The 23605-nt window shown below is 41.5% G+C and overlaps 3 protein-coding genes across 3 annotated transcripts; 1 reads left to right on the top strand and 2 right to left on the bottom strand.

Moving 5' to 3' along the window:
• The first annotated feature begins 168 nt into the window (after positions 1-168).
• Positions 169-4608, top strand: LOC121742141. The gene is made up of 3 exons (XM_042135187.1): positions 169-623; positions 1642-3127; positions 3234-4608. The coding sequence occupies exons 1-3, from the start codon at positions 335-337 to the stop codon at positions 3421-3423; spliced, it is 1965 nt and encodes a 654-aa protein (XP_041991121.1). The 5' UTR covers positions 169-334; the 3' UTR covers positions 3424-4608.
• Positions 4609-11445: 6837 nt separating this feature from the next.
• LOC121742145 lies at positions 11446-13130 on the bottom strand. Its single transcript, XM_042135194.1, has 2 exons — positions 11825-13130; positions 11446-11738 (listed from the first exon to the last, which is right to left on the bottom strand). The coding sequence occupies exon 1, from the start codon at positions 12998-13000 to the stop codon at positions 11861-11863; it is 1140 nt and encodes a 379-aa protein (XP_041991128.1). The 5' UTR covers positions 13001-13130; the 3' UTR covers positions 11446-11738; positions 11825-11860.
• Positions 13131-14577: 1447 nt separating this feature from the next.
• On the bottom strand, positions 14578-23605 carry LOC121742146 (G patch domain-containing protein 8-like). Its single transcript, XM_042135195.1, has 8 exons — positions 23431-23605; positions 23087-23182; positions 22473-22668; positions 22081-22235; positions 21681-21824; positions 21478-21581; positions 21188-21344; positions 14578-15034 (listed from the first exon to the last, which is right to left on the bottom strand). The coding sequence occupies exons 2-8, from the start codon at positions 23150-23152 to the stop codon at positions 14951-14953; spliced, it is 906 nt and encodes a 301-aa protein (XP_041991129.1). The 5' UTR covers positions 23153-23182; positions 23431-23605; the 3' UTR covers positions 14578-14950.

Genomic DNA, 23605 nt, shown 5'->3' with positions numbered 1-23605 from the left:
TTGAGAAAAGTTTCCACAACAACGCTATAAAAAAATTCAATTAGGAGTCTTATAAATGAGTACACCTAATAAAATAAAATTAAAAACAAGAATTTGTGGACTTCTGGGAAACTAACCTACTTGGCCCAGTGCGCACGATAGAACCCACCCCCCTTTATATTTAGAGTCACTCGACTCGGACTTCGAAAAAGACCACCTCTTCACGCCCTCTTTCATGCTATCGTGCGCCTTCCCTCCCTATCCCTGAGCCTCCTATACCCCTCTGCCATTCGCCGTGCGCTTTGCGACTCAACTGTGATATAATCCAACCGTTGGATTAAACCTTGCGGGAGCGATGGGCGGAGACGGAGCGCAGTCGCAGCATATTCCGGCCGCCGCGGCTGAGACGGCGGAGGAACAGTACATCAAGGCCAAGACCTCGGTGTGGTGGGATATAGAGAACTGTCACGTGCCGAAGGTGTGCGATCCCCACGCCATAGCGCAGAATATAAGCTCCGCGCTCGTTAAAATGAACTACTGTGGGCCCGTCTCCGTCTCCGCTTACGGCGATACCACCAGAATCTCCCCCGCTGTCCAGCAGGCGCTCAACAGCACCGGTGTAGCCCTCAATCACGTCCCCGCCGGTAAATCTGCTATTTATTTTTGGCCTGTTGAATCTGTTGGATGCAGTCGTCTTTTGCGTGTTTATTCGTTTTACTGGTTAATTATTCAATTTCGGTAAATTGATTTCGTTGATGAGTAGATCGGTTATGCGGAATTGAGTGAGCCCTAAGTTCAGTTGGATTTCATTAGCAGATCGGGCACAGTACAGTATAGTGAAGTTGAGAGACTTAATTTAAGAGTTTATTATTTTCTAATTTGTTATTTATGGAGTACTATAAACTTGTCGTTTCATAATTTCTTCTTTATCTTTGTATGTGATTCATGACGTATATATCACTATGATTGTGTTTTGGTTCGCAGTTTTGCTCTTCTCTGTTTGTGAATCTGCATGCGTGTGAGAGACAATCATATTTTAGGTCCAAATTTCCACTCTAATCATGGCGAATAGCATTGCTAGATCAGTGTGCGAATTTGTATGTGTGTGTGTGTGAGTGTGAGTGAGTTAGAGAGAGAGAGAGATGAGCATATGTTAGGGCCAAAATTTTACACTGAAGTACAATCAGCAATTTTCTTTCTGGGATAAGTGCTCTTATCCTGGAAAAGATTGCAAGTCTTTACTTTAGCTCACTGAAATATGTAATCCTGAGCCTTTCCAAGCAACATTTAGTATTTTCTGTGTGAAGTCGAGGTGTCGAGCTTAAAAAAAGTTAATAGCTGAAAACACAAACAAGAAATTTTGAATGATTAGTGCGTGAGATTGTTTCTGGTGGAGACATCCATAAGCAGTCAGCCAGTGACCCAACTGCAGATGCAAAAGTTCAGAAAATTGCTTATCTTGGAGGGAAATGACCCTTCTATATTCCCAAGTTCAACGTTATATTATTTAGAATTGCAATGGTTAGCTAGTTTGATCATATTTCCTGTGTCCATTATATTTGTGCAATTAAATAAATTTAGATTAACACGGAAATTTAAGAGGCCATGCTTGCGTGTGTTAATGGAAGTTATCAGTTCAAGCTTTCATTGAAATGTGATCAGGTGCTAAAGATGCTAGTGACAAGAAGATTCTGGTGGATATGTTATTTTGGGCTGTCGACAATCCTGCACCTGCCAATTATTTATTGATTTCCGGAGACAGAGATTTCTCGAATGCTTTGCATCAACTGCGGATGCGCCGGTATAATATTCTTCTTGCTCAACCACAAAAAGCTTCTGCGCCACTTCTTGCTGCTGCAAAGAGTGTATGGCTCTGGACTAGTCTAGTAGCTGGAGGGCCACCACTTACAACAGTTGAAACTGCTCAATTTGTAAGTAACAGCTATGGGCATATACCCACCTCTGACTCATTACGTACAGATACCATTATGGGTAACAAACCAGTGGAATCGTTTTATGAAAGTTCTCAGTTGGGAAACCAAAAATATTCAAATATGGGAAGAGGAACAGATGTAAAATATAAAGGCAAACAACCTCGCAGAAACTTCACTCAACCTTCTATGCCAAGAACCTCTAGTAGCATGATTGGGTCTGAAGAAGATTCTAACAGTGGAAACTTTCATCCAGGATATGTACACCCTAAGCAGTTCAATGAACACCAGGACTTATCTACTGCATATAACCCAAAAGTTGCTAGCGGTGGAATAGGGAACTCGTATTATCCTGGTAATCCTGATTTCCCACGAGCAGACAATTCCCACCCTCATGTCTCTCATCAAATTCACTACCCTCAGCCATTAAGACCAAACGGCCTCCCCACTGAAACTTCAACACTGCCTGTTAGCTCGTCTCTAACTAACCCGCATTGGCATCCTTCTAATGCATTAAATCGCAGACCTGATTCACCTAACTTGACCACAGCTCCTTCAACCCACGTTCCTGATATTTTCAATTTAAACATTTCTGAGCACACAAGAAATGATCAAAGGGCACCTGCTTCGCAACAACGTAATGGAGGAGAGAGAAGACCAATGTCTAGTGAATCGCCAAACAGAGTAAACTTGAATGCTCAGCAAAAAGGATTTAATGCTCAGAAGAGATCTTTTTATCAAGACGGTCAAAACAACAGGTATCCACATGGTAATCAAGATACATTAGCACAGTTATCATCTGGAACAGGAACTGCTGCCATCCCTGTAAATGGTTCGTGGGGAACATCAGGATGCCCTAAACCTTCTGAATATATACAAGGTCTTATTGGGATTATCCTACTGGCTTTAAACACCCTAAGAATTGAGAAGATTATGCCAACAGAGGAAAATATTGCAGATTGCATCAGATATGGAGACATCCGACATCGCAATACTGATGTTAAGAAAGCTTTGGCGTGTGCACTTGACCAGCAATTGGTTGTACTGCAACAAATAGGTTCCCTACAGTTGTATATTGGGAAAAATGAGAGACTATGGCAATGTCTGAACCCTATGGGTGGTGATGCAAACAAGTATTCAAAATCAATATGGGATGAAATCCAAAAATATCTTTCATCCTCTTCTGGAAGATCTGCTATACTGGAAACAAACTGCAGGTATATTTATTATCTTTGATGAGTGCATAATTTGCTGAAGACTTTGAAATGATTTGCATAATTTCCTTACATCCTGGTCCTAAAATCTTTGTAACTTAATGTTTAGGTATGAGGCAGCAACTGTTATGAAAAAGATGTGCTTAAAAGAACTTCCATTGGGTGAAATTCTCCAGATCGTGCAAATGGTAATTAACATGAAAAAGTGGATTATATATAATTATCAGTCAGGATGGAAACCAATTAAGGTTGCAGTTCCAGAGTTCAGCCCTGATTCAGGGCTGGCAGCTGCTACATAAGCTCAAAGTATTTGCAGTTGGAGGAGAAGGTATGAATATTTGTATTTGATAATGGCCTCATGGTGATGTGAAATGGTTTGAATTGAAAAGAAATTATATTTAGCCTTCTCCCCTAGGTATTGGCTGCTGAATATGTAGCCTGGAGATACAATAGCAGTATTTAGGTTCTTGTTTTAGTTTTGCTTTAAGAAGACTTCGAAGGTCTAGCTTGAAAGTTGTGGTTAGATAATGTTTGAGACATCAGAGAGCTGGTAGTTGCTCTCTTTATATGATTGTTTACCTTTGGCTTATAACATGGCCTATTTGGAGAGACGCTTCTATGATGATCAGAGGTATTGTATGCGATTGATAATGGAAATCTGTGGCCATGGAAGGTTTTGAGATTCAACTACTTTTTGAACATGTTGGGGGGCTAATATTCTCAAAATTAACATCAGAGTTTCGAATAAGGCTTTCTGTGATCAATTCTTGCCGTGGTATGATTGGGACTCACATACTTGCATATGGTTGTTGATTACTACTGTTGAAGAAAACAACATACTTGCATATGGTTGTTGATTACTACTGTTGAAGAAAACACTGTGGCTGAAGTATTGCAAAGTATCAGAGGGAATAAGGATATTGTTGGTTTATGTGGAATTCGGGTGGATGTAGTTTTATGATGCAGCTCTAAGATTGAGATTATGAAAACATGGAAATGAGTCACTGGAAAATCACCCTTAATTGGAGAGCTTAGCATGGTAATGTTCTGTCAAAGCCACTTGAAAATTTGCTAGCTTAAGGATGGTCTGTCAAAGCAATTTCTTGGTGATTATCGTAATTTCTCAAAGCTTTGGTTTAGCGGAATTTATTGCATTCTCTGATTTGTTCTGCATAGCGAGTTTGCTACACCAGCGGGATTTCAGACGGTAGGCTTGGAAATATGAAACAAAATGAAGGATTGATGATGACGATATCTCTGTTCTAAGCATATAAATGCAAACAGTATATCTTAGCTGAAACTTTTTCTCTCTTTACTCTGTTCTAGGTTGTGAAGCTCTCTGCTTCCACTGTTGAAATTATATGTAAATTAAGTGTTCCAGCGCTTTTGATGACGAGAAATAGTAGTACTGTACTTTCTTGATAATTGTTGTTAAATGCGCTTATAATAACAGTATGTTTTATTATGCTAAGATTGTTTGTGAAGATGTTGGACCAAATCTGAGTAGTCAAGTGGTGGAGAAGGATGAGTTGGACAGTTGGTTGGTTGTCATACACATTGGGTAATTTGTGAAAATGCAACAAAATAACTCCCTCCTTTCCCTTTCCCCTAATAGTGGAAGGGAATTATTTTGCCATATTAATACATTTCATAATAGTTGAGTGAGAAATGTTGTTCTCGTCAGACCCTCTTCCTCTTCTTCACACTCCTCCCTCTTTCTTATCGTCAAAAACGAAAATTTCTTTCAATTCTCCAGAAGAGTTAATTCTTCTTTATCTCTCTCTCTCTCTCATGGTTGGTGACTCGTACAAGAAACACTAGCAGTCGCGGTTCTTCATCTATCCTTTTTCTGAGTGTCACGCCATGTGCCCGCACAACGCCTTCATCGACTGCAAGCCTTCTCCTCCTCCACGTCTTCTGGGAATTCTCCCTCAAAACGTGTCCCGATTCTACAAACTTGGATTCGCTCAACAATTTGCCCCTTTCTAAACACTCTAATTTTTCCTGAAACACAACTAAATTCGCAGCTACATGAGACTAAATGTGACCTTAAAAGATTCTCACATGGTAATTTCTTGCACACGAAACGTGATTCCTCCGCCATGATTTTCGATTTTTTTTTTCAATTTTGAGTGGGGATGAAGATCGAGATTAGTGGAGCTGCGGAGAGGTATTTATTCCATTATTATATTCCAATCAAAGAACTTGTGAAACCAGAGAGAAGGGGACGACACTTCATAATTGTGAAACCTAATGAGAAATTTAGGGATTGAAGAACATAGTTTGAATTGTTAAATCTTATGAGTAATTTAGTGATTCAAGAATATATTGTGAAGAAAAGGTACGAATTAATATACATGAAAATGAGAGAAAAAAAATAAAGGAAGGATGTTTATAAGGAATATAAGATAGATTAAAAGTTTTGAGATTGTAAAAATCCACTTAAAGCTAAAAATAAGGAAACTAGCCTACGTGGGTGATGAGGCGCTCACAGCCGCTCACGAGAATCGCCCAAGAGAACATTTCTCGTAGTTGAGTCATTTAGGCCATCCACAATATGAATAGCTCAGCAATAGCCCAGCCATAGCCTAGCCACTGCCACATCATCAGCACTAAAAATCCTCCTGTCACATCATAAATAGCTCAGCCATAGCCTAGCCACATCATAAATAGCTCAGTCACATCAATAGCCACATCACTAATAACAATTATATAAAATGACATAATTAACAATCACACAATATACGGAATTTAATTTACGAGACATATACGGGAAACATTAATAATACGATTAAAATTTTAAAAAGTACAATAATTTAAAATTATTACAATAATTAAAAAAAAGTACAATAATTAAAAAAAAGTACAATAATTCACTCCTCGTCGCCGTCGTCGTCTCCTCCGTCGTTGTCGCCACCATCGCCTCCGCCTCCGTCGCCGTCGCCTCTACTCCCGCCAGCTTCCCTCCGTGCCGCCTCCAAATCCTCCTGCATGCTCAGGAGCAATGTTTGAAGCAAACTCTTCTCCACGGGGTCCACTGCCGCCCGCCATTCGGCCATCGTCTTGACCATCTGAGCGCGCGTTTGTTGACGCGCGAAGAATTTGAGATCCGCTGTGGATTGGCCAAGGGGGGATGCCGACTGGACCTCCTGTGAACCCCCGGCGACCCCCATCGCCTCCCGTTGAGCCCGCCTGTGCCCAACCGGGTGAGTACGGCGAGCAAACGAACGAGGGGTCGGGACCTCCTGGGCCGTCTCAGGGAGGTCGTGGGAACCACCGCTACTGCCGCTGAAATCACCGGAATAGTTCAGCCGTTGCTTCTTCGGCCAGCCAGAGTCGACACCTACTCGGAACTTCTCGGAGTCGTTCAGCACAAGATAGCAATTCCAGTAGGTGAAGTCCTTGTACACCCCCTTCAGGGGGAAGGCTTTCTCCGCTATCCTCCTGCAGTCGTCCTCAGTTTGCCCACTGCTCATCATGCGGAGGGCGTTGGTGTACAAGCCCGAAAATAGGGAGACCGCAACCCTGATTCGGTCCCACGCCTTCCGGCAATCCTCCTCATTGCGTGGCCTCCCCTCCGGGCAAAACCTCTGGTAGGCTGCTGCTATCTTGCCCCACAAGTTGACGATCCTCTGGTTGTTCGAAACGAGAGGATCGTCACAAACACTCACCCACGCCTTGGACAGCGCGACGTTCTCCGCGTCCGTCCACCTCCTCCGTACCACGTTGTCGTCCTCACCCGGCTGCGAGGACTCGCCGACCCTTTTCCCCTTGCCTTTCTTCTTTGGGGCGCCCCGACCCCGCCCTGCGCCCCCCGTTTGAACGGGAGCATCCGGAATACCGGAAAGATCTATCCCCAAGTCATCGAAGGAGAAAGTGTCAAACTGGGCCGGAGACGCAGCCTCCGTTGGCGTCGATGTGTGCGACGAACCAGTCAAAAAATCAACACTGGGGCGATAGACGTCCCCCGGCGTCCCCTGTGTCGCCGGTACCCCCCCGGGCATCATCTGCATTCCGGGTGCCCACCCCGGCATCTGGACACTGGGTGCCCACCCCGACATCGCCAGAAACGCCCCCGGTGGACTCCCCCCCGCTGGTATCCCGGGCATCATCTGCTGCCACGGGTACATGTTGTAGTATGGGTGCATCTGACTCCATCCACCTTCCACGGGGATCGGGGGAGTTTGAGATCCGCTACTCCCTGAAGTAGGCTCGTTGTTGAGATCCATTTACCGTTGTTGATCTTGTACAGAAATTTAAATAGAGAGAGTACTCGTTAATACAAGTGGTGCGAATGAAAATGACAGGCAAGTCGCGTATATATAGTGTTTCGGAATAAAAAAAAATTTAAAAATTCGCGCTAGGCGGTGCGCTAGGCGATCCGGACGCTGCAATAGCGCCTAGCGGATCGCCTAGCGCACCGCCTAGCGCCGCGGAACCGCCGAGCGCTAGGCGATTTTTTTCCGCGAAATCGGCTAGGCGGCTGCAATAGTTCGCCTAGCGCACCGCCTAGCGCCGGCGCTTGGCTAGGCGGTGCGCTAGGCGCTATTGTGGATACTCTTAGGGCAACATTTGTTCTCTTTTTAATCTACTCTATCTTACTTTATTCTTTTTTTATCTCCCTACTTTTTTCATTTCTTATTTTATTCATCATTTACTTAACTCATTTAATACAAATTTTTTTATATTACATGTCAAAAAGAAACTCTCCACTATGGTTGAAAGGGAGTAATATTGCAATAGACCATATAATATGCAAATTTGACGATGTAGAGAATCGTATAAAAGAATAGACTAAAAATAGCCACGAAAACATTTTAGCTAAGAATTTTCCAGAGTTATGCATTAAGGGATGTATGGAATATTGATTGACATGTGGAATAAAATGAAGTAAAATATTGAATTAAACTAGTAATGATATAAAGTACAAGTTTCGTATCCATTCTGAAACAAATTAGTAAAATTTGTCATCATCGTATAGTGACTAGGGGAGTCATCAATTGCCACACGCATTCAGGTTTCGGTTCGGTTAATATTGAATTAAACTAGTAATGATATAAAGTATAAGTTTCGTATCCATTCTGAAACAAATTAGTAAAATTTAGTTTAATACAAACATCATCGTATAGTGACTAGGGAAGTCATCAATTGCCAGGGGTGCATTCGGGTTTCGGTTTGGTTTTTCGCCCAAACCAAACCTAATCCGAAAAATCAAATTTAGGCTAAAACTGAAACCAAACCGAAACCAAAAACTGAATTAAACCGAAAACCCGAAATTATATAAAAAAACGGAAAAACTGAAAAACCAAAAAATCGAAAACCAAAAAACCAAACCGAAAATCCCCCAAAAAAACAGCATAGTCGGCCAAAGAGCCAATCTGCGATCCTCTAACAGCAATGAGTGCCCCAAGCAGATGTGGATGCACTTAGCAACAATCCTTAGGCATCCAGACGCTGCTGGAGTCGCGACAACATCCATCTTGATAAGTTGTGCAAAAGCCAATGTTTGATTAACTGCCCAAGTCACAAGCTCAGATGTAAAGCGTGACTTGATAAGCTGTGCAAAAGCCAGTGTCTGAGTTGGAGCTGTGGAGACGACGACGTGAAGCTGTGGAGGGCCATCGGCGTAGTTCGACGGCGTGGTGCCTGAGACAAACCTTCTGAGCTCTCTCCCTGACGGCGTGGACGAGGTCGGACCGGAGCTGGGCGATGGAGGGGCGACGGCTTGGTGGTGGAGAGGTGGAGGGATTTAGGGTTAGAGTGAGAGAGGAGGCAGCGGGACTGAAGTGAAGATAGCTTCCAATTTAGGGTTTTAATTTTGAGTATAATTAAATAATAGCATATATATATATATATATAAATATTTAAATATAATTCGGTTTTTCATTTTTTCTCCGACTGAGCCGAATCAAAAATTTTCAAATTTTAAAACCGAACCGAACCGAACAAATCGAACCGAATTTTAAATTTTCAGTTTGAATCGGTTCAGATATTCGGTTTTCGGATTTTTTGCTCACCCCTACAATTGCTAACTACAACTAATTTAAGACCATAAGATTTTAGAAAACGTGTGGTCTACAATTTGCCACGTGTAATTTTCGTTTTTATTAATTAAATCGAAAAAGATAAAAAAAAACTACCAAATTAGAGTTTCGGATGAAAATGTCAATATAGTGTTTCGAAAATATCAACACAATGCTTTAAGAATGTTAACACATTACTTATAGGGATAACTGCCTTAAAAGTCACTAACTTTGTCCGAATTCCGATTTTTCCCACGAGCTTTAAAATTGGCGTATAAAGTCACGAACTTTGCATTTAGTCGCCGATTTCCCATGATTGTTTTTCCGGCGAAATGTTGAGCTGACGTGCCGTTTTTAAATGATGTGGCGTCTCGTGGCAGCTTACATGTGCATCATATAGTGACGCTGAAAAAAATTAAAGAAATAAATTTAAAAAGCAAAATTCAAAAAATAGAAAAAACTTAAAAAAACTTAAAACACAAAATAAAAAAACTTTAAAAAAACTTAAAACACAAAATTAAAAAATTAAAAAACATAAAATTTTAAAAAACTTAAAACACAAAGAATCATACAGTACTATATTGTTTTCAATTTTTATAGATTGAAGTAAGGTTAATGAAAAAACTCACCAGCATCGCCGATTGAATTCCGGCGACGAATCCTCGCCGCCGACGACTTCCATCGCCTTCTCCACCGCAGTAGAAATGCTTCTCCCTACACTGTCGTCGCGATCAAACAATTTACTCAAACAATCATGAAACCCGGAATCCTGCGAATCACTCTCAAATTCATCATCGTCGATCTCAACTGGATTTCTGTTTCGATCGCCATCTCCGCCGATTCTCTGCTCCCTAATTTCTCTCTCGAAGAAGGAATTGACGAGATCGGACAAATCGGCGGAGTGCTCGCTGCTGCCACTCTCGAACGACCTATCTCTCGACATCTCGTCGAAGGCAACCGCCATCCTTCCGAACCTCGCCGGAATATTCACCATTTCCGCGATTCCGATTTCCCGCTGAATTCAAAATTGTGTCTGTCTCTAATTTTTTTACTGATTCTAGTAGAAATTTTGAGAGAGAGAGTGTTGGAATAGAAGAAGACTGGTGAAGCTTTTATAGAGAGAGAAATATGTAAATATGGAGTTAAAGCGAATGGTGAAGTTGTCGTGATTATGTTACGATAATGTTTACACCTTGGCTACGAGCGGGAGTCCGGAGGTACGATTGGCTGAGGAACGTGGCTGGGAGGATTCAGACTGCGGTGGGGGACTTGGCGACACAGGGAGAGAGGTTTCAGGCGTTGCGGAGCTGGTGGTGGCGTTGTCGACGATGGAGCTGGTGGCGGTGCTGGGCGGCGGAGGAAGAGGGCTGGCGGAGGAAGGGAGGAAGCAGCTGCGTAAAACGACGTCGTTTTACGATTTTCCGATGCCGGACACGTCAATATTCAGGCATGCCACATAGGATTTTGAGTTGCCGGAAAACACAGGGTCGGGTCGGGTTGGGAAATACCAGACTAAATGCAAAGTTCGTGACTTTATACGCCAATTTTAAAGCTCGTGGGAAAAAACGGAATTCGGGAAAAGTTTGTGACTTTGAAGGCAGTTATCCCTTAATTATATTGACATTCTACATGTATTATATTAACATTTTTTATATATCATGTTGACATTTGTTACTGTATGAAAAAATTCAAATTTTAAAAAAAAAATTCAAATTTTGACATCGGTACACATGCAAGTGAGATCTCGTTAAAATTCTTATGAAAGTATCTTTAATTTAATATATATTGTGCGAAAAAATAATTTAAATTGAGAAAGTTATATAGATTTTAAAGTTATGAGATATTTTTCAAAAGTTAGTTACAACTAATTTGTTGTAAATTAACCTTAATACTCTTATTGACGTTTTTTGTTGATCATATTGACATTCCGGGGCTGATGATCTAAGCCCTTAATTTGAATATCTAATAGTTATTATTTAGTTGTAGGTAGCAATTAAGTATTGAATTAGCAATATAACACCCCATAATGACCATTTATAAATTTAACCCTACTAAATCATAATTCTACATTTTAAAATTAATTACCATTAACTGATTCTCTAAAGAACACAACCCCATTCAAAGATTCAGCAGAATAGTCGTCCAAGGATTCAGTTATTCCTACGTTACATACAATTGTAATTTGGCTTTGAAATATTGGACATAGTATACAGTTATACACGCACGAAGTTTATGCGTATAAGATACTTTATGAGACGAAAGAAAAGCAAGAAATCAAAATGGACAGCCTCAGTTGGGTACAGTCACAAAATAAAGTTGCAAATCTATTGATTAAGCACAGCCTCAAAATAATAGTAGTCTCTGTCTGAACATCCATAGCTACACTAAAATACTTTACCTTAGACCAACAAAATCAACAACAACCAATACAGAGAGATCTTGATTTAATGTTGCATTTGCAATCATATGATGCCAACCAACACAGAAACAGATATAAAAATTAATCATCTAAATGAGAACCAACTTACATGATGATCTACCACCTTCAGGCAAATCCTCTCCAAAACAAGCATTTGAATACAGCCACACCCCTGCAAGAAGGGAAAATCATCATTAACATAAAAAAAACCAAAACTAGTGCAGCAAACTCAGCTACAAATTTGACCCCATTGCCCACCTCAACACCTTTGAGCTATCTGATGAAGTTCTTGGACTATGCCCGGCCACCATTAACATGTTCTCCATCCTTATCCATTACCTTATTCTGCACCAAATTCTCCCCAGGTTGAACCAAATTTACCTCATTATTCACACCATCAAGCTGTTTCTCCCCATGATTATTGACATCTCCTGCATCGGTCTCCATATCTGCACGACTAGTACTGCTATCTTCAACCAGTCCTGCATTTTCCCCAACATTCAGCCTCATTCCACCTTCATCAACATCCATCTGGGTATGGCCATCACTGGCATGACCTATCCCTGATCTCTCAACCTGTGCAGTCATTCCAACCCCCATTTTCTCATTCTCTCTCAACTCAACAGCAGTCAATGCGGCCAACACCTGATTAGAGTTATCTCTATCCACATTCACTACTACATTACTGCTCATTTTCTCCTCCACAGCTACAAACGGCTGCGAAACACTAGGCACGACACTATTGCGATTCCTAACACCATGATTTGCACTAACCTCAGCCTCAAATTTAACACCACCATTGCTGGCAATTCCACCGTATCCCCGCCCAGCCACGTCACGAAGCCCTACTTCTTTCCTCCTCGCCTTCTCCTTATGCACCAAAAGCGCAACGTGCTCCAATGCCTCCTTAGCCCTTTTCCTTGTAAACGCTGCCTCCTTAACCCGCTTCTCAGCCTCATTCTTGGCATTCGCCGCCGCCTTATTCATCGACGTGGACGCGATTCTGGCGGCCGCCAATAGCATCTTCGCCGCATCCCTGTCCATCACCCTGCAATTTTGAACCCTAACATTATCGATCACAAGATTGGCATCCTCGACGGGCTTTAATTTGAAAATTGGGGCATTAGGGTTGACGCAGAGAGGGCAAATGTAGGGTTTGGGAGGGGGGGCGCCGTTGGTGTCGACGCAGTGAGAGTGGGAGTGGGAGTAGCACTTATCGCAGGTGCGAACGACGTCGTTAGGGAGGGTTGGGGGGTAGACCAGGAAGCATGTAGGGCAGAAGGCCTGAGGATGGAGGCGGAGGACGCAGGTGGTGCAGGCACGTTTGAAGCCGCTGCGGCAGCGTATCTGGTGGAGCAGGCGCCGCTCGTGAGCGCCGCAGTTACTGCAGCCGGTGGCCGCCGGAATAGTTGTAGGCTCCGATTTTATGATCATCTTGAATGAAACTACAACTCGGCGAAATCTAGGGTTGTAGATTAGGGTTTCGCAGAGCTCCAAAACTATGCCGGAGCAAGAGAGTGATTTTTCTCAAGATCTTTAATTTATACTACTCCTAATATTATAATTTTTTTGGCTATATATAACAAATGTTATATTACTACCACATTTATTTGGGATGTAATTTGAATATAAGAGTTGACTTATATAGGTATTTTAGTTGCGGCTTTGAGTGATTTAAACTTGGTGATGATAATTTCATGATTTAGGGCTCCCGCTTGGAGCGCAAGTCATTTTTAACTTTTTTAAATTCAAGAATTTAATATTTTAGTATTATTTATTAACCCATTTTTCATCTAAAAATACAATATAATCCAACTACTATGCATGCATCTTTCACAATACCTCCCACAAATTCTCTATCTATAAATATGAACGGATCCCCATGCCGAGTCTGATGACCGCGAACATGCATCAGTTGACCGCGAACAAGGTAGGATTAGTTTGTTGATGAGTTCTGACGGTGTCCGACAGTGCTTAAGCGTCGTTTATGCATGTGTAGATCGTTGTTCTCGCACATTGTTAACACGTTGATAGCGTGTGGCAAGTACCTTCAGCAGCGCCCCGATGGAGTTGGACGAGATGAACTCTCAACTCTGGAGACGTGCACGACGGCCATGGCATCTCGCTTACGGTACTACTGCGGATATATTTTTACGAGTATCTCTATATTGGTAAGATAACTGGTCCATGAGTGTGAAGAATATTTCCGCAACACTTACTTTTAGAAGGCTGACCATGCATAGGCCTGGCAATTTTCGACACGATACAATAATTCGGCACGAATCCGCACGAAATTATTGGGTTTGGATCAAGCCTTATTGGGTTAGTGTCCTTATCAGGTTGACCCGTTAAGAACCCGATAATTTCGGGTTGGATACGGATAACCCATTAAGAAATAACATTATTATTATTATTAAAAAATATATTTTACTTTAGTTTTTAAATTTATTGTAAATCAGGTTTAAATCATATAAAACAGATTTTAATCGTGTAAATTAGGTTGAAAAACAAGGTTTGATTGTGTAATATTAGATTTAATCGTGTAATATTAGGTTATAATCGTGTAATATCAGGTTTGGGTCGTTATCGTGTTGTGTCAACCCAAATTATATCGTGTCGTTAACGGGTTCGTGTCGGATGCAGGTCGTGTTCGGGTTTGAAGGTAGCAGGTTGGGTTTGTGTTCGGGTTTAGAGTTTTCTTAACATGTCGGATTCGGGTTAGGCCTTAGTGGGTTGGGTCGTTATCAGATTGACCCGATAACGACCTAATCCGCACAATTTGTCACCCCTAACCATGCACAATTACCAGTTCTTGATAGATAATTAGATAGGCACATGAATATACATGGCTTTCCGTGAAAGCCCAAAGCATTGATTGCATGCACTCAGAGAAGAAGAATTGTCCCATGACATGGAAGGGTGCCTTCACTAGTAGATACTATGGCGCAAACATCCAATGATTGTATTTCGTACTCAACATTCGTGATATTATTTGTGCTCATTTCCTGACATTAACTACAAGTATTGAAAATTTAGATAACTTAGTTGCAAAACGGGTAAGTCGTCCCACGAGACATTCAATGAATACTAAGACAATACTACATTGCTAAGCCTTTGAACCTCAGCAAGGTCCTTCAGATTGTGTGCTTAGTTCCACGCTATCAACCATCTAAGCTACTGAAAAACCTATTATCCATAGTCTTGTTCAAATTTAGTGCAGTCAGGATTACAAGGTTTATCACCATTACTAAGACAAACGTCTTGTAAGGTAATGGTAGCCAGATAGATTACATTTTTTCCCGATTGAAGCATACTCGGTGGTCCAGTCAGATGTTCCCAGCTCTCTAAGTCACACGATATCAGCTGGAACCATCAGAAAGTACTCTATTCTTCATCACTGTCATTCCCGAAAACTGAAGCAACAGCAACCTTCGGCTTCTTGCTCTTTGCAGAATTACTAATAGAGCTCTGCTTCATCAAACATCAAACCTTATTATGATCGGCAGCAACAAATACTAATATCCAAGAAAAACGAACCACAGACAGTCAAGACAAACTGTAGTAAATATTTGAAGTCAACGATGAATGAAAGTTACAGCTACTTCAGGGCACAGAAACAAAATGCAAACCACAGTGGATGTATTATTACTTGGCACAATACATCAATGATTATGTAAATAGCACATGCATATATATCTATGTATCATGTAAGCGCACAACATCATCTCCCTGTATTCTTTGGGAAGGCTTGTGGACACTGTAATAATGGAGTGCTCATTTCAGTTGGAAGAAGCTCGGCTAGAAAGGAGTTCGGTAAGCTCGGCTTACCGAGCTGGAACTAGCCTGGAACTAGCCGAGAAGAAGAAGAAGGCAGAAGTCGGTAAGCTCAGCGGTAAAGAAGCTCGGTATGGAAGCTCGGTAAGGAAGCTCGGCGTTGAGCTGGAATGAGCCGAGCAGGAAGAGTTCGGTTGTAAGCCGAGAAGGAGTTCGGTTGTAAGCCGAGGAAGGAGTTCGGTATTGAGCCGAAGAAGGAGTTCGGTCTTGAACCGAGAAGGTAGAAGCAACCTAGCCGAACTAGCCGTTGGAGCAGCAGTTAGTTAGCTGAGATGTAGCGGTTATTCTTCTTGCTTTCTTGATTCTTCTTGTAGTTAGTTAGTAGCAGTTGCTACGTGATTATGGAGCTTTAAATAGCTCACCGTGTATGTAGTTTAGAAGAGAGTTTAATCAATAAAGAGTTTTCCAGTTTTCTCTCCAAGATTATCATCTTCAATACTCAAAGTGTGAGTGTGTGTGTTTTCTGCATTGTGTGATCTCATACAACAGTGAGTGTGTGTGTGATCTTATTGAGTGTGTGAAAGCCTTGTGTGCGTAAATCCCAACAAGTGGCGCCGTCTGTGGGAAAGGGATATTGAAGCTGATTTGCAGAGGATCAAACGGTTTCAGAGATGGCAGCAAGGCTTGATGCAGAGAAGTTCACAGGCAAGAATGATTATGGCCTGTGGAAGATGAAGATGAAGGCGATCTTAATTCAACAAGGCTTGGCGGCAGTTCTTGCAAAACCAGATGAGAAAGGAAAGGCTCCAGTGCTTGATGAAAAAGCTCAGGCAAAGATGGAGGAGATGCAGCTCAAGGCACATTCTGCAGTGATTCTGTGCCTTGGAGATAAGGTCTTGAGGGAAGTTCAAGAAGCCAAGACTGCGGTGGAAATCTTGGACAAGTTAGATGAAGTTTACTTGGCCAAATCCTTGGCTAACCGGCTGTATCTCAAGAAGAGGCTGTATGCCTATAGTTTTTCTGGAGATAGGTCCATCATTGAGCAGCTAGAGGAGTTCAACAAGATCATTGATGACCTGGGATCTGTTGATGTCAAGATCTCAGATGAGGATAAGGCCATTCTCACATTGAATGCCTTGCCTAGCTCGTATGACCAGCTAAGTGATGCAATTATCTATGGAAGAGATAAACCTATCACCTATGCAGAAGTCTATTCAGCCTTGATGGCCAAAGAACTCCAGAAGACAGCCAACAGAGGCTCTGCAAGCTCCAATGTTCAAGCTGCAGAGGCCTTGAATGTGAAGAAGTTCAAGAAGCAGAACTTCAAGAAGAAGTTTGAGGGCCCTAAACCCTCAAGTTCAGATGCTCAGAAGGAAACCAGAGCTTGCTATTGGTGCAAGAAACCTGGACATTTGAAGAAAGATTGTCATGCATGGAAGAGAAAGATGGCCTCAGAGGGACACAATCAATCTGATTGTGTGGAGAGTGCTGATCCCCCGGCTCAACTCATGAATATCAGTGATAGTGGGGTCAGTCATAGGTGGATTATGGACTCGGGGTGCAGCTTCCATATGTGCCCCAATAGAAGCTGGTTTCATGATCTTCAAGAAGCATCGGGTACGGTTGTTCTTGGTAATAACCACATTTGTCAGATCAAAGGAATAGGGAAGGTAAAGCTAAGCCTACAAGATGGCTCTATAAAGATCCTAACTGGGGTGAGGTATATTCCAGAAGTAAAGAGGAACCTCATCTCATTGGGAATGCTGGAACAGAAAGGGTTCACCATATTGATGAGTCAAGGAAAATTGTTTGTGAAATCTGGAGATGCAGTGATGATGGAGGCTGACAGAGAGCATATTCTCTATTATCTGAAGGCTAAGGCTGTTGATGGAGAAAGCAATGCAGTGTCAGATGATTCCATAATGCTATGGCACAAGAGATTGGGCCACCCAGCCGAAGGAAGCTTGAAAGAACTCATCAAGAAGGGTCTGATCTCTGGAGATTTCAACAAGATGGACCCCTGTGAGCAATGTATACTTGGAAAGGCTAAGAAGGCACCCTATCCTACAGGTATTCACTCTTCTACAGCCCCTTTAGACTACATACATAGTGATCTTTGGGGGCCTTCACCGGTGTGTTCAATTGGTGGAGGAAAGTATTATCTAGCTATCATTGATGACTATACAAGGAAGTTGTGGGTATATATTCTTAAAGAAAAATCTGAAACACTCACAAAGTTCAAGATATGGTGTAAGGAGGTTGAGCTAGAGAAGGGTAGAAGTGTTAAATGCTTAAGGACAGACAATGGCCTAGAGTTCTTGTCTGCTGAGTTTGATCTGTTTTGTAAAGAGAAGGGTATGAAGAGGCACCGGACTGTTCCTGGTAATCCTCAGCAAAATGGTGTTGTGGAGAGGATGAATAGGACAATCCTAGAGAGGGTGAGGTGCCTACTTCTTGGGTCTGGTTTGAGCAGCAGATTCTGGGGTGAGGCTGTGTATACAGCAGCCTATCTCATCAATAAATGCCCATCTACTGCCCTGAAATCTGAAACTCCTGATTACATGTGGTATGGAGCTCACAGTGACTACTCAAAATACAAGGTGTTTGGGTGTGCAGCCTATGCTCATGCTAGGCAAAGTAAGCTTGAAGCTAGGGCTCTGAAATGTATCTTGCTGGGGTATCAGAGAGGTGTTAAGGGGTATAGGCTCTGGTGTATTGAGCCCGGTAAGCAGAAGGTCTTGGTGAGTAGGGATGTGGTGTTCTTGGAGGATCAGATGCCATTCCTGAAAGATAAGCCGGACTCCAATGAAGATGAGGGTGATTTCTTCAAGGTGGAGCCTGTGGGGGTTGGCCTAGGAGCAGGTGGAGTCATTGACTCGGGGAGTGAGTCTGATTCAGATAAAGAAGAGGCTCCAACTCAGGGCAACCAGGCTGCTGAAGGTATTGATGGTGCAGATCCACTCACATATAAAGAAGCTATGCAGAGTAAAGATAGAGAAAGATGGATTGAAGCCATGAATGAGGAAATAGAGTCTTTACTCAAGAACAAAACATGGATTTTGGTGGACAAATCCAAGCTGAATACAGATGGAAAGGAGAGGAAGCTGATCAGTTGCAAGTGGTTGTTTAAAAAGAAGGTAGAAACCACTGATAAAGACAGAATCAGGTTCAAGGCAAGGCTGGTGGCTAGAGGCTTTACACAGCAGGAGGGAATCGATTTCAATGAAGTGTTTGCACCTGTTGTGAAGCACACTTCGATTAGGATTCTATTGGCTGTGGTGAATCAGCTTGACTGGGAGCTACAACAGCTTGATGTGAAGACAGCCTTCCTCAATGGAGATCTAGAGGAAACTATCTTCATGGAACAGCCAGAGGGCTATGTGAAGATTGGAGAAGAAGGCAAGGTGTGCCTGTTACAGAAAAGTCTTTATGGACTTAAGCAAAGTCCTAGACAGTGGAATAAGAAGTTTGATGCACAGATGAAGAAGATTGGCTTCTCCAAGTCAGAATATGATGATTGCATCTACATCAAGAAGGCAGGCAAGACTCCCATTGCCTACCTATTACTCTATGTGGATGATATGCTACTTGCAGGGCCTTCTATGACAGAAATTCAGAAAGTTAAACAAGATCTGAAGTCAAGCTTTGAAATGAAGGATCTAGGAGAGTCAAGGAAGATCCTAGGCATACATATTCAGAGAGATAGAGGCTGCAAGAAGCTGTGGATGCTGCAAGCTGACTATATTGAGAAAGTTTTGCAGAGATTCAAAATGGAAAATGCAAAAGCTGCATCAACTCCTCTGTCCCAGAGTTTTAAGCTATCAAAGGAACAAGCCCCTAAAACTAAGCAAGAGGCTGGTGAGATGGAGGCTATCCCTTATGCTAGTGTGGTTGGAAGTGTTATGTACACTATGATTTGTACAAGACCAGATTTGGCTCATGCTATCTCAGTGACTAGCAGATACATGGCAGACCCGGGGAAGGAGCATTGGAATGCTCTTAAGTGGATATTGAGGTACATGAAGTCAACTAAGGACTGGGGGATTGTGTTCAATGGCTGGGAAGGTGAATCTGAGGAGGTTGTGCAGGGCTATTGTGATGCAGACTATGCTGCAAACCTGGACAACAGAAAGTCCCAAACAGGTTATCTTTTCACCATGTTTGGAACTGTAATCAGCTGGAAGTCAGGGTTGCAAAGTGTTGTTGCTCTCTCAACAACAGAATCATAGTATATAGCTCTCACTGCAGCTGTACAGGAAAGTTTTTGGATTCAGGGAGTGATTTCTGATTTTGGTTTTGACCAAAAGACAATGGTGATTCATTGTGACAGCAGCTCAGCTATGTGCTTGGCTAAACATCCGGGTTTTCATGAAAGGAGCAAGCACATAGACATAAAGTTGCATTTCATTAGAGATGAGATTGAAAAGGGGAGAGTGAAGGTGATTAAGATTAACACCTTGCACAATCCGGCTGACATGCTAACAAAGTCTCTAGGTAGAGACAAGTTTGATCATTGCAAGAAATGGATAAATGTTTGTGCAAGAACTGAGATGAGCCCTCAGGTGGAGAATTGTAATAATGGAGTGCTCATTTCAGTTGGAAGAAGCTCGGCTAGAAAGGAGTTCGGTAAGCTCGGCTTACCGAGCTGGAACTAGCCTGGAACTAGCCGAGAAGAAGAAGAAGGCAGAAGTCGGTAAGCTCAGCGGTAAAGAAGCTCGGTATGGAAGCTCGGTAAGGAAGCTCGGCGTTGAGCTGGAATGAGCCGAGCAGGAAGAGTTCGGTTGTAAGCCGAGAAGGAGTTCGGTTGTAAGCCGAGGAAGGAGTTCGGTATTGAGCCGAAGAAGGAGTTCGGTCTTGAACCGAGAAGGTAGAAGCAACCTAGCCGAACTAGCCGTTGGAGCAGCAGTTAGTTAGCTGAGATGTAGCGGTTATTCTTCTTGCTTTCTTGATTCTTCTTGTAGTTAGTTAGTAGCAGTTGCTACGTGATTATGGAGCTTTAAATAGCTCACCGTGTATGTAGTTTAGAAGAGAGTTTAATCAATAAAGAGTTTTCCAGTTTTCTCTCCAAGATTATCATCTTCAATACTCAAAGTGTGAGTGTGTGTGTTTTCTGCATTGTGTGATCTCATACAACAGTGAGTGTGTGTGTGATCTTATTGAGTGTGTGAAAGCCTTGTGTGCGTAAATCCCAACAGACACCATTATGGAGAGATGATTGACAGGAATTTAGTATTATAGACGTAACCATGAGGGGAAAAGGTATTTAGAAAATATTGGTGATAAATTCCATCTATGGCAAAACAGGTCATTCTAATTTATCAGATACACAGATACCAAATTCTGATTTAAGCATCAGACATCAAAAGTATCTAAAACACAAGAAATAAATTACACATGAAAAAAGTTCCCATTCTATCATAACGTACAGATTCCATGACCTTTACTTCATCAGTATCAACACTATTACTTAGACAAGATTATTAAGACATGTTCAATTGAACACTTACTACAGAGATATTGCACAAGCTAGCATTAAGTTTATACAGAGATTTTGCTTAAATTACATTAGCAACAACATTTTCAACTCATCATTTGATGTAGGTGGGACTATCAGCTAAACATCAATAAAGTTTCTGCAATAGTGCACATGGTTTCATTGTTATTAACTATTCTCTTCAACTTCAAGTATGGATTGTTGGAGAGTCATCTAACTTTACCATGACACAAGAGATTAAAGCAGAAGTAATAGGGAACGCTCTTAAAAAAATAAAGCAACAGCTGAAGGGATAAAAGAGGCAGCATTTATAATACAATCTAAACAAATAAGCAAACAAAACTAGCGAATACCTTGGCTGCACTGCCTTTTGCAGAGAATCCGAACTTCAAAACTTTTCGCTGATCTTGGTCTGCAACTACAGTAGCACTACTTGGTGCAGGAGTAGCTGGAAGGGTTCCAGCTTCCTCCTGATTCTTCATCTGTTGCTGCTGTTTATGTGTATCAGCCCTGTTCAGGGTAAAAGTAGACAAAATCTTCAATTGAAAATATATAGCAAGAGACTAGTAACCACTTCATATTCATAATTCATTAAGTTCTAGGTAACAGATAAAACAGGCTCTGGTTGATAACAAGGACATACATCTGCTTAAACTTAGCCATCTCCCTCTCTTGGCGTTGCTGTTCTCTTTTCAGTCTGTCATCACGACTGCTGCTTCCATGCATATCTCTCATTTCTTTAAACCTCTGAAGTCCAGAAAATAAATCAAGAGTATGTTCCAAGGCTAATAAAGCTATCAATAATTAGAACAAGAAAGTAAGCATGCATTAAATGGGGAAACAAACCTTTCTGTGGTTGTGGTCATAAGAGCTTAGGTGAGCTTCAAACTCCATTGCCAGTTTATATTGCTTGTTGCAGAGATCACAATAAAACACCTTCCGTATTTCTTTCACCTCACTTTGAATTTTCTGCTCACGCTCTGCTATAACCTGGATTTTAATAATGTGCAGAAAGCAGGCAGTAGAAGCCACCAGGTAATAAAAACTTCACGAAATTCTCAAGATCTTCCAAAGTTGATGTTCCCTTTATGATATACCATTCCCATCAAAAGACACACATATAGCTATATGCTGCCTTCTGCTATTAGATGTATGTTTCAGAACAAGTAAAAATTAACTCCAAATTAACCCGCAATTGAAAATATAATTATACTTTTTCTGACATCTAGGACAAGATAATGCATACCTCTCTCTTCTTTACAAGTTCCTCAGTCTCTGCAACTTCAATATCAAGCTTTCTACGCTGGATGTTTTCTTCTGCTGTAAAATAATCATCTTCCTCTTGTTTACCCAGACCTAATTTGGCATCCCTTATTCCAGATTTTATTGGCTCAGTTATCCCTGTAACATACAACATGTTCAGGCAAAACAAGACCATGAGGATGGGTTAGCCCTAAGACAAGGTGTATAATAGAACATAGAGCCTAGACAGCAGAAGAGCACACATCTATACACATAATCAACATAGAAAAAATTGAACAGGTTAATTTGAGACCAACTCCTATAAGATGAATGAAATGTGCCAAAGTCAGATGTGGACGAGCAAATGTAGTTTGTACTTCATAGGTAAAAACAGACCTTGTTCATCCTTTCCAAGCCCCTTCCCTTTCCATCCCATCTTCTGCAGAAGCCTAAATCCGACATTTGATGATGGCAGCTGTATGTCGAGAGATGCTTGCTCCACATTATCCAAATCTACGTTCTCAGTCACTCTATGACCAATTGGTAAACGAAAATCCTCAGCAAGATCCTCAAGAATAGCAGCTTCATACCCCTATGACAGAAAACATTAAAACATGTCACAGTAGTAATATTTGTCTTACTTGATTCATTGCCTCAAATACAATTGGAAATGCATAGTAGAACACAACACAAGATTCAGACTAGATCACCAAGCAGAAACTAACGAAGAAGTTTCCGAGTCATAATAAAAGTTCAGAATAGGCATTCCTAAATTGCCAATGACTCAATTTACCAGTAACGACAGAAAACAACAATACTGCATTGAAGAAGATCTAGAAAAAAAAACAGAACAAAAATTGAAATAGAAGTATAGAACTGCATATAGTTAGGTTTCTCTTTCAAGCAGAAATTACTATATAGGTACATAAATACAATAAAAAATAAAACATTGTTCACATTCAAATTGAACACATACATAAAGAAAAGATGTGTAAATCAGTAAAATTTACCTCATCATCTTTTTGCTGCCTTCTCATGTGCATGTCCTGTTTACCACTATACCATCTACTATCCATCCGTTGAAGCCCCCTAGAAACAACCAAAACCTAAAATCGACAAAAAAAAGAGTAAATAACCAAGCTACTCAATTCAAGATTCAACGGCACCAATTGCATCATCCTCACAACTATGGCATCATCAGAAACTCATCTTATCGAGCTATAATGGGAAAATTTATAAAATCATTTGAATCGACAAAAGCGGAACAATATTCAGCAAAAATCGAATCTCGGACTGATTGAAATCACTAAACCCTAGAACCACATAACCGCGATTGAAGCAGCAAGAAAATTACCTTTTGACAAATAATTGGATGTCCGCCTGAGAGATTGGTCACTCTTTCAGGAGATCTGGGATGAAACACTAACCAACAGGTTTTGTATTAATCCTAGATTAATTCGTAGGATGCTCCAAGTGTTGACAATGGAAGAACTTATATTCACTGGCGCTCTCGAGCGCTGTGCTTTATC

This window comes from Salvia splendens, chromosome 7 (assembly GCF_004379255.2).
Source record: "Salvia splendens isolate huo1 chromosome 7, SspV2, whole genome shotgun sequence".
Taxonomy (NCBI): domain Eukaryota; kingdom Viridiplantae; phylum Streptophyta; class Magnoliopsida; order Lamiales; family Lamiaceae; genus Salvia; species Salvia splendens.
Note: the sequence above shows the minus strand (reverse complement) of the source record. Positions and strands in the feature narration are given on the sequence as shown.

Coding starts and splice junctions, on each gene's coding strand:
- LOC121742141 (XM_042135187.1), top strand. CDS start 335: ATGGGCGGAGACGGAGCGCAGTCGCAGCATATTCCGGCCGCCGCGGCT. Junction 624..1,641: donor CCTCAATCACGTCCCCGCCG/GTAAATCTGCTA, acceptor AAATGTGATCAG/GTGCTAAAGATGCTAGTGAC. Junction 3,128..3,233: donor ATACTGGAAACAAACTGCAG/GTATATTTATTA, acceptor CTTAATGTTTAG/GTATGAGGCAGCAACTGTTA.
- LOC121742145 (XM_042135194.1), bottom strand. CDS start 13,000: ATGATCATAAAATCGGAGCCTACAACTATTCCGGCGGCCACCGGCTGC.
- LOC121742146 (XM_042135195.1), bottom strand. CDS start 23,152: ATGGATAGTAGATGGTATAGTGGTAAACAGGACATGCACATGAGAAGG. Junction 22,236..22,472: donor GCTTGGAAAGGATGAACAAG/GTCTGTTTTTAC, acceptor TGTATGTTACAG/GGATAACTGAGCCAATAAAA. Junction 21,825..22,080: donor AACTTGTAAAGAAGAGAGAG/GTATGCATTATC, acceptor ATTAAAATCCAG/GTTATAGCAGAGCGTGAGCA.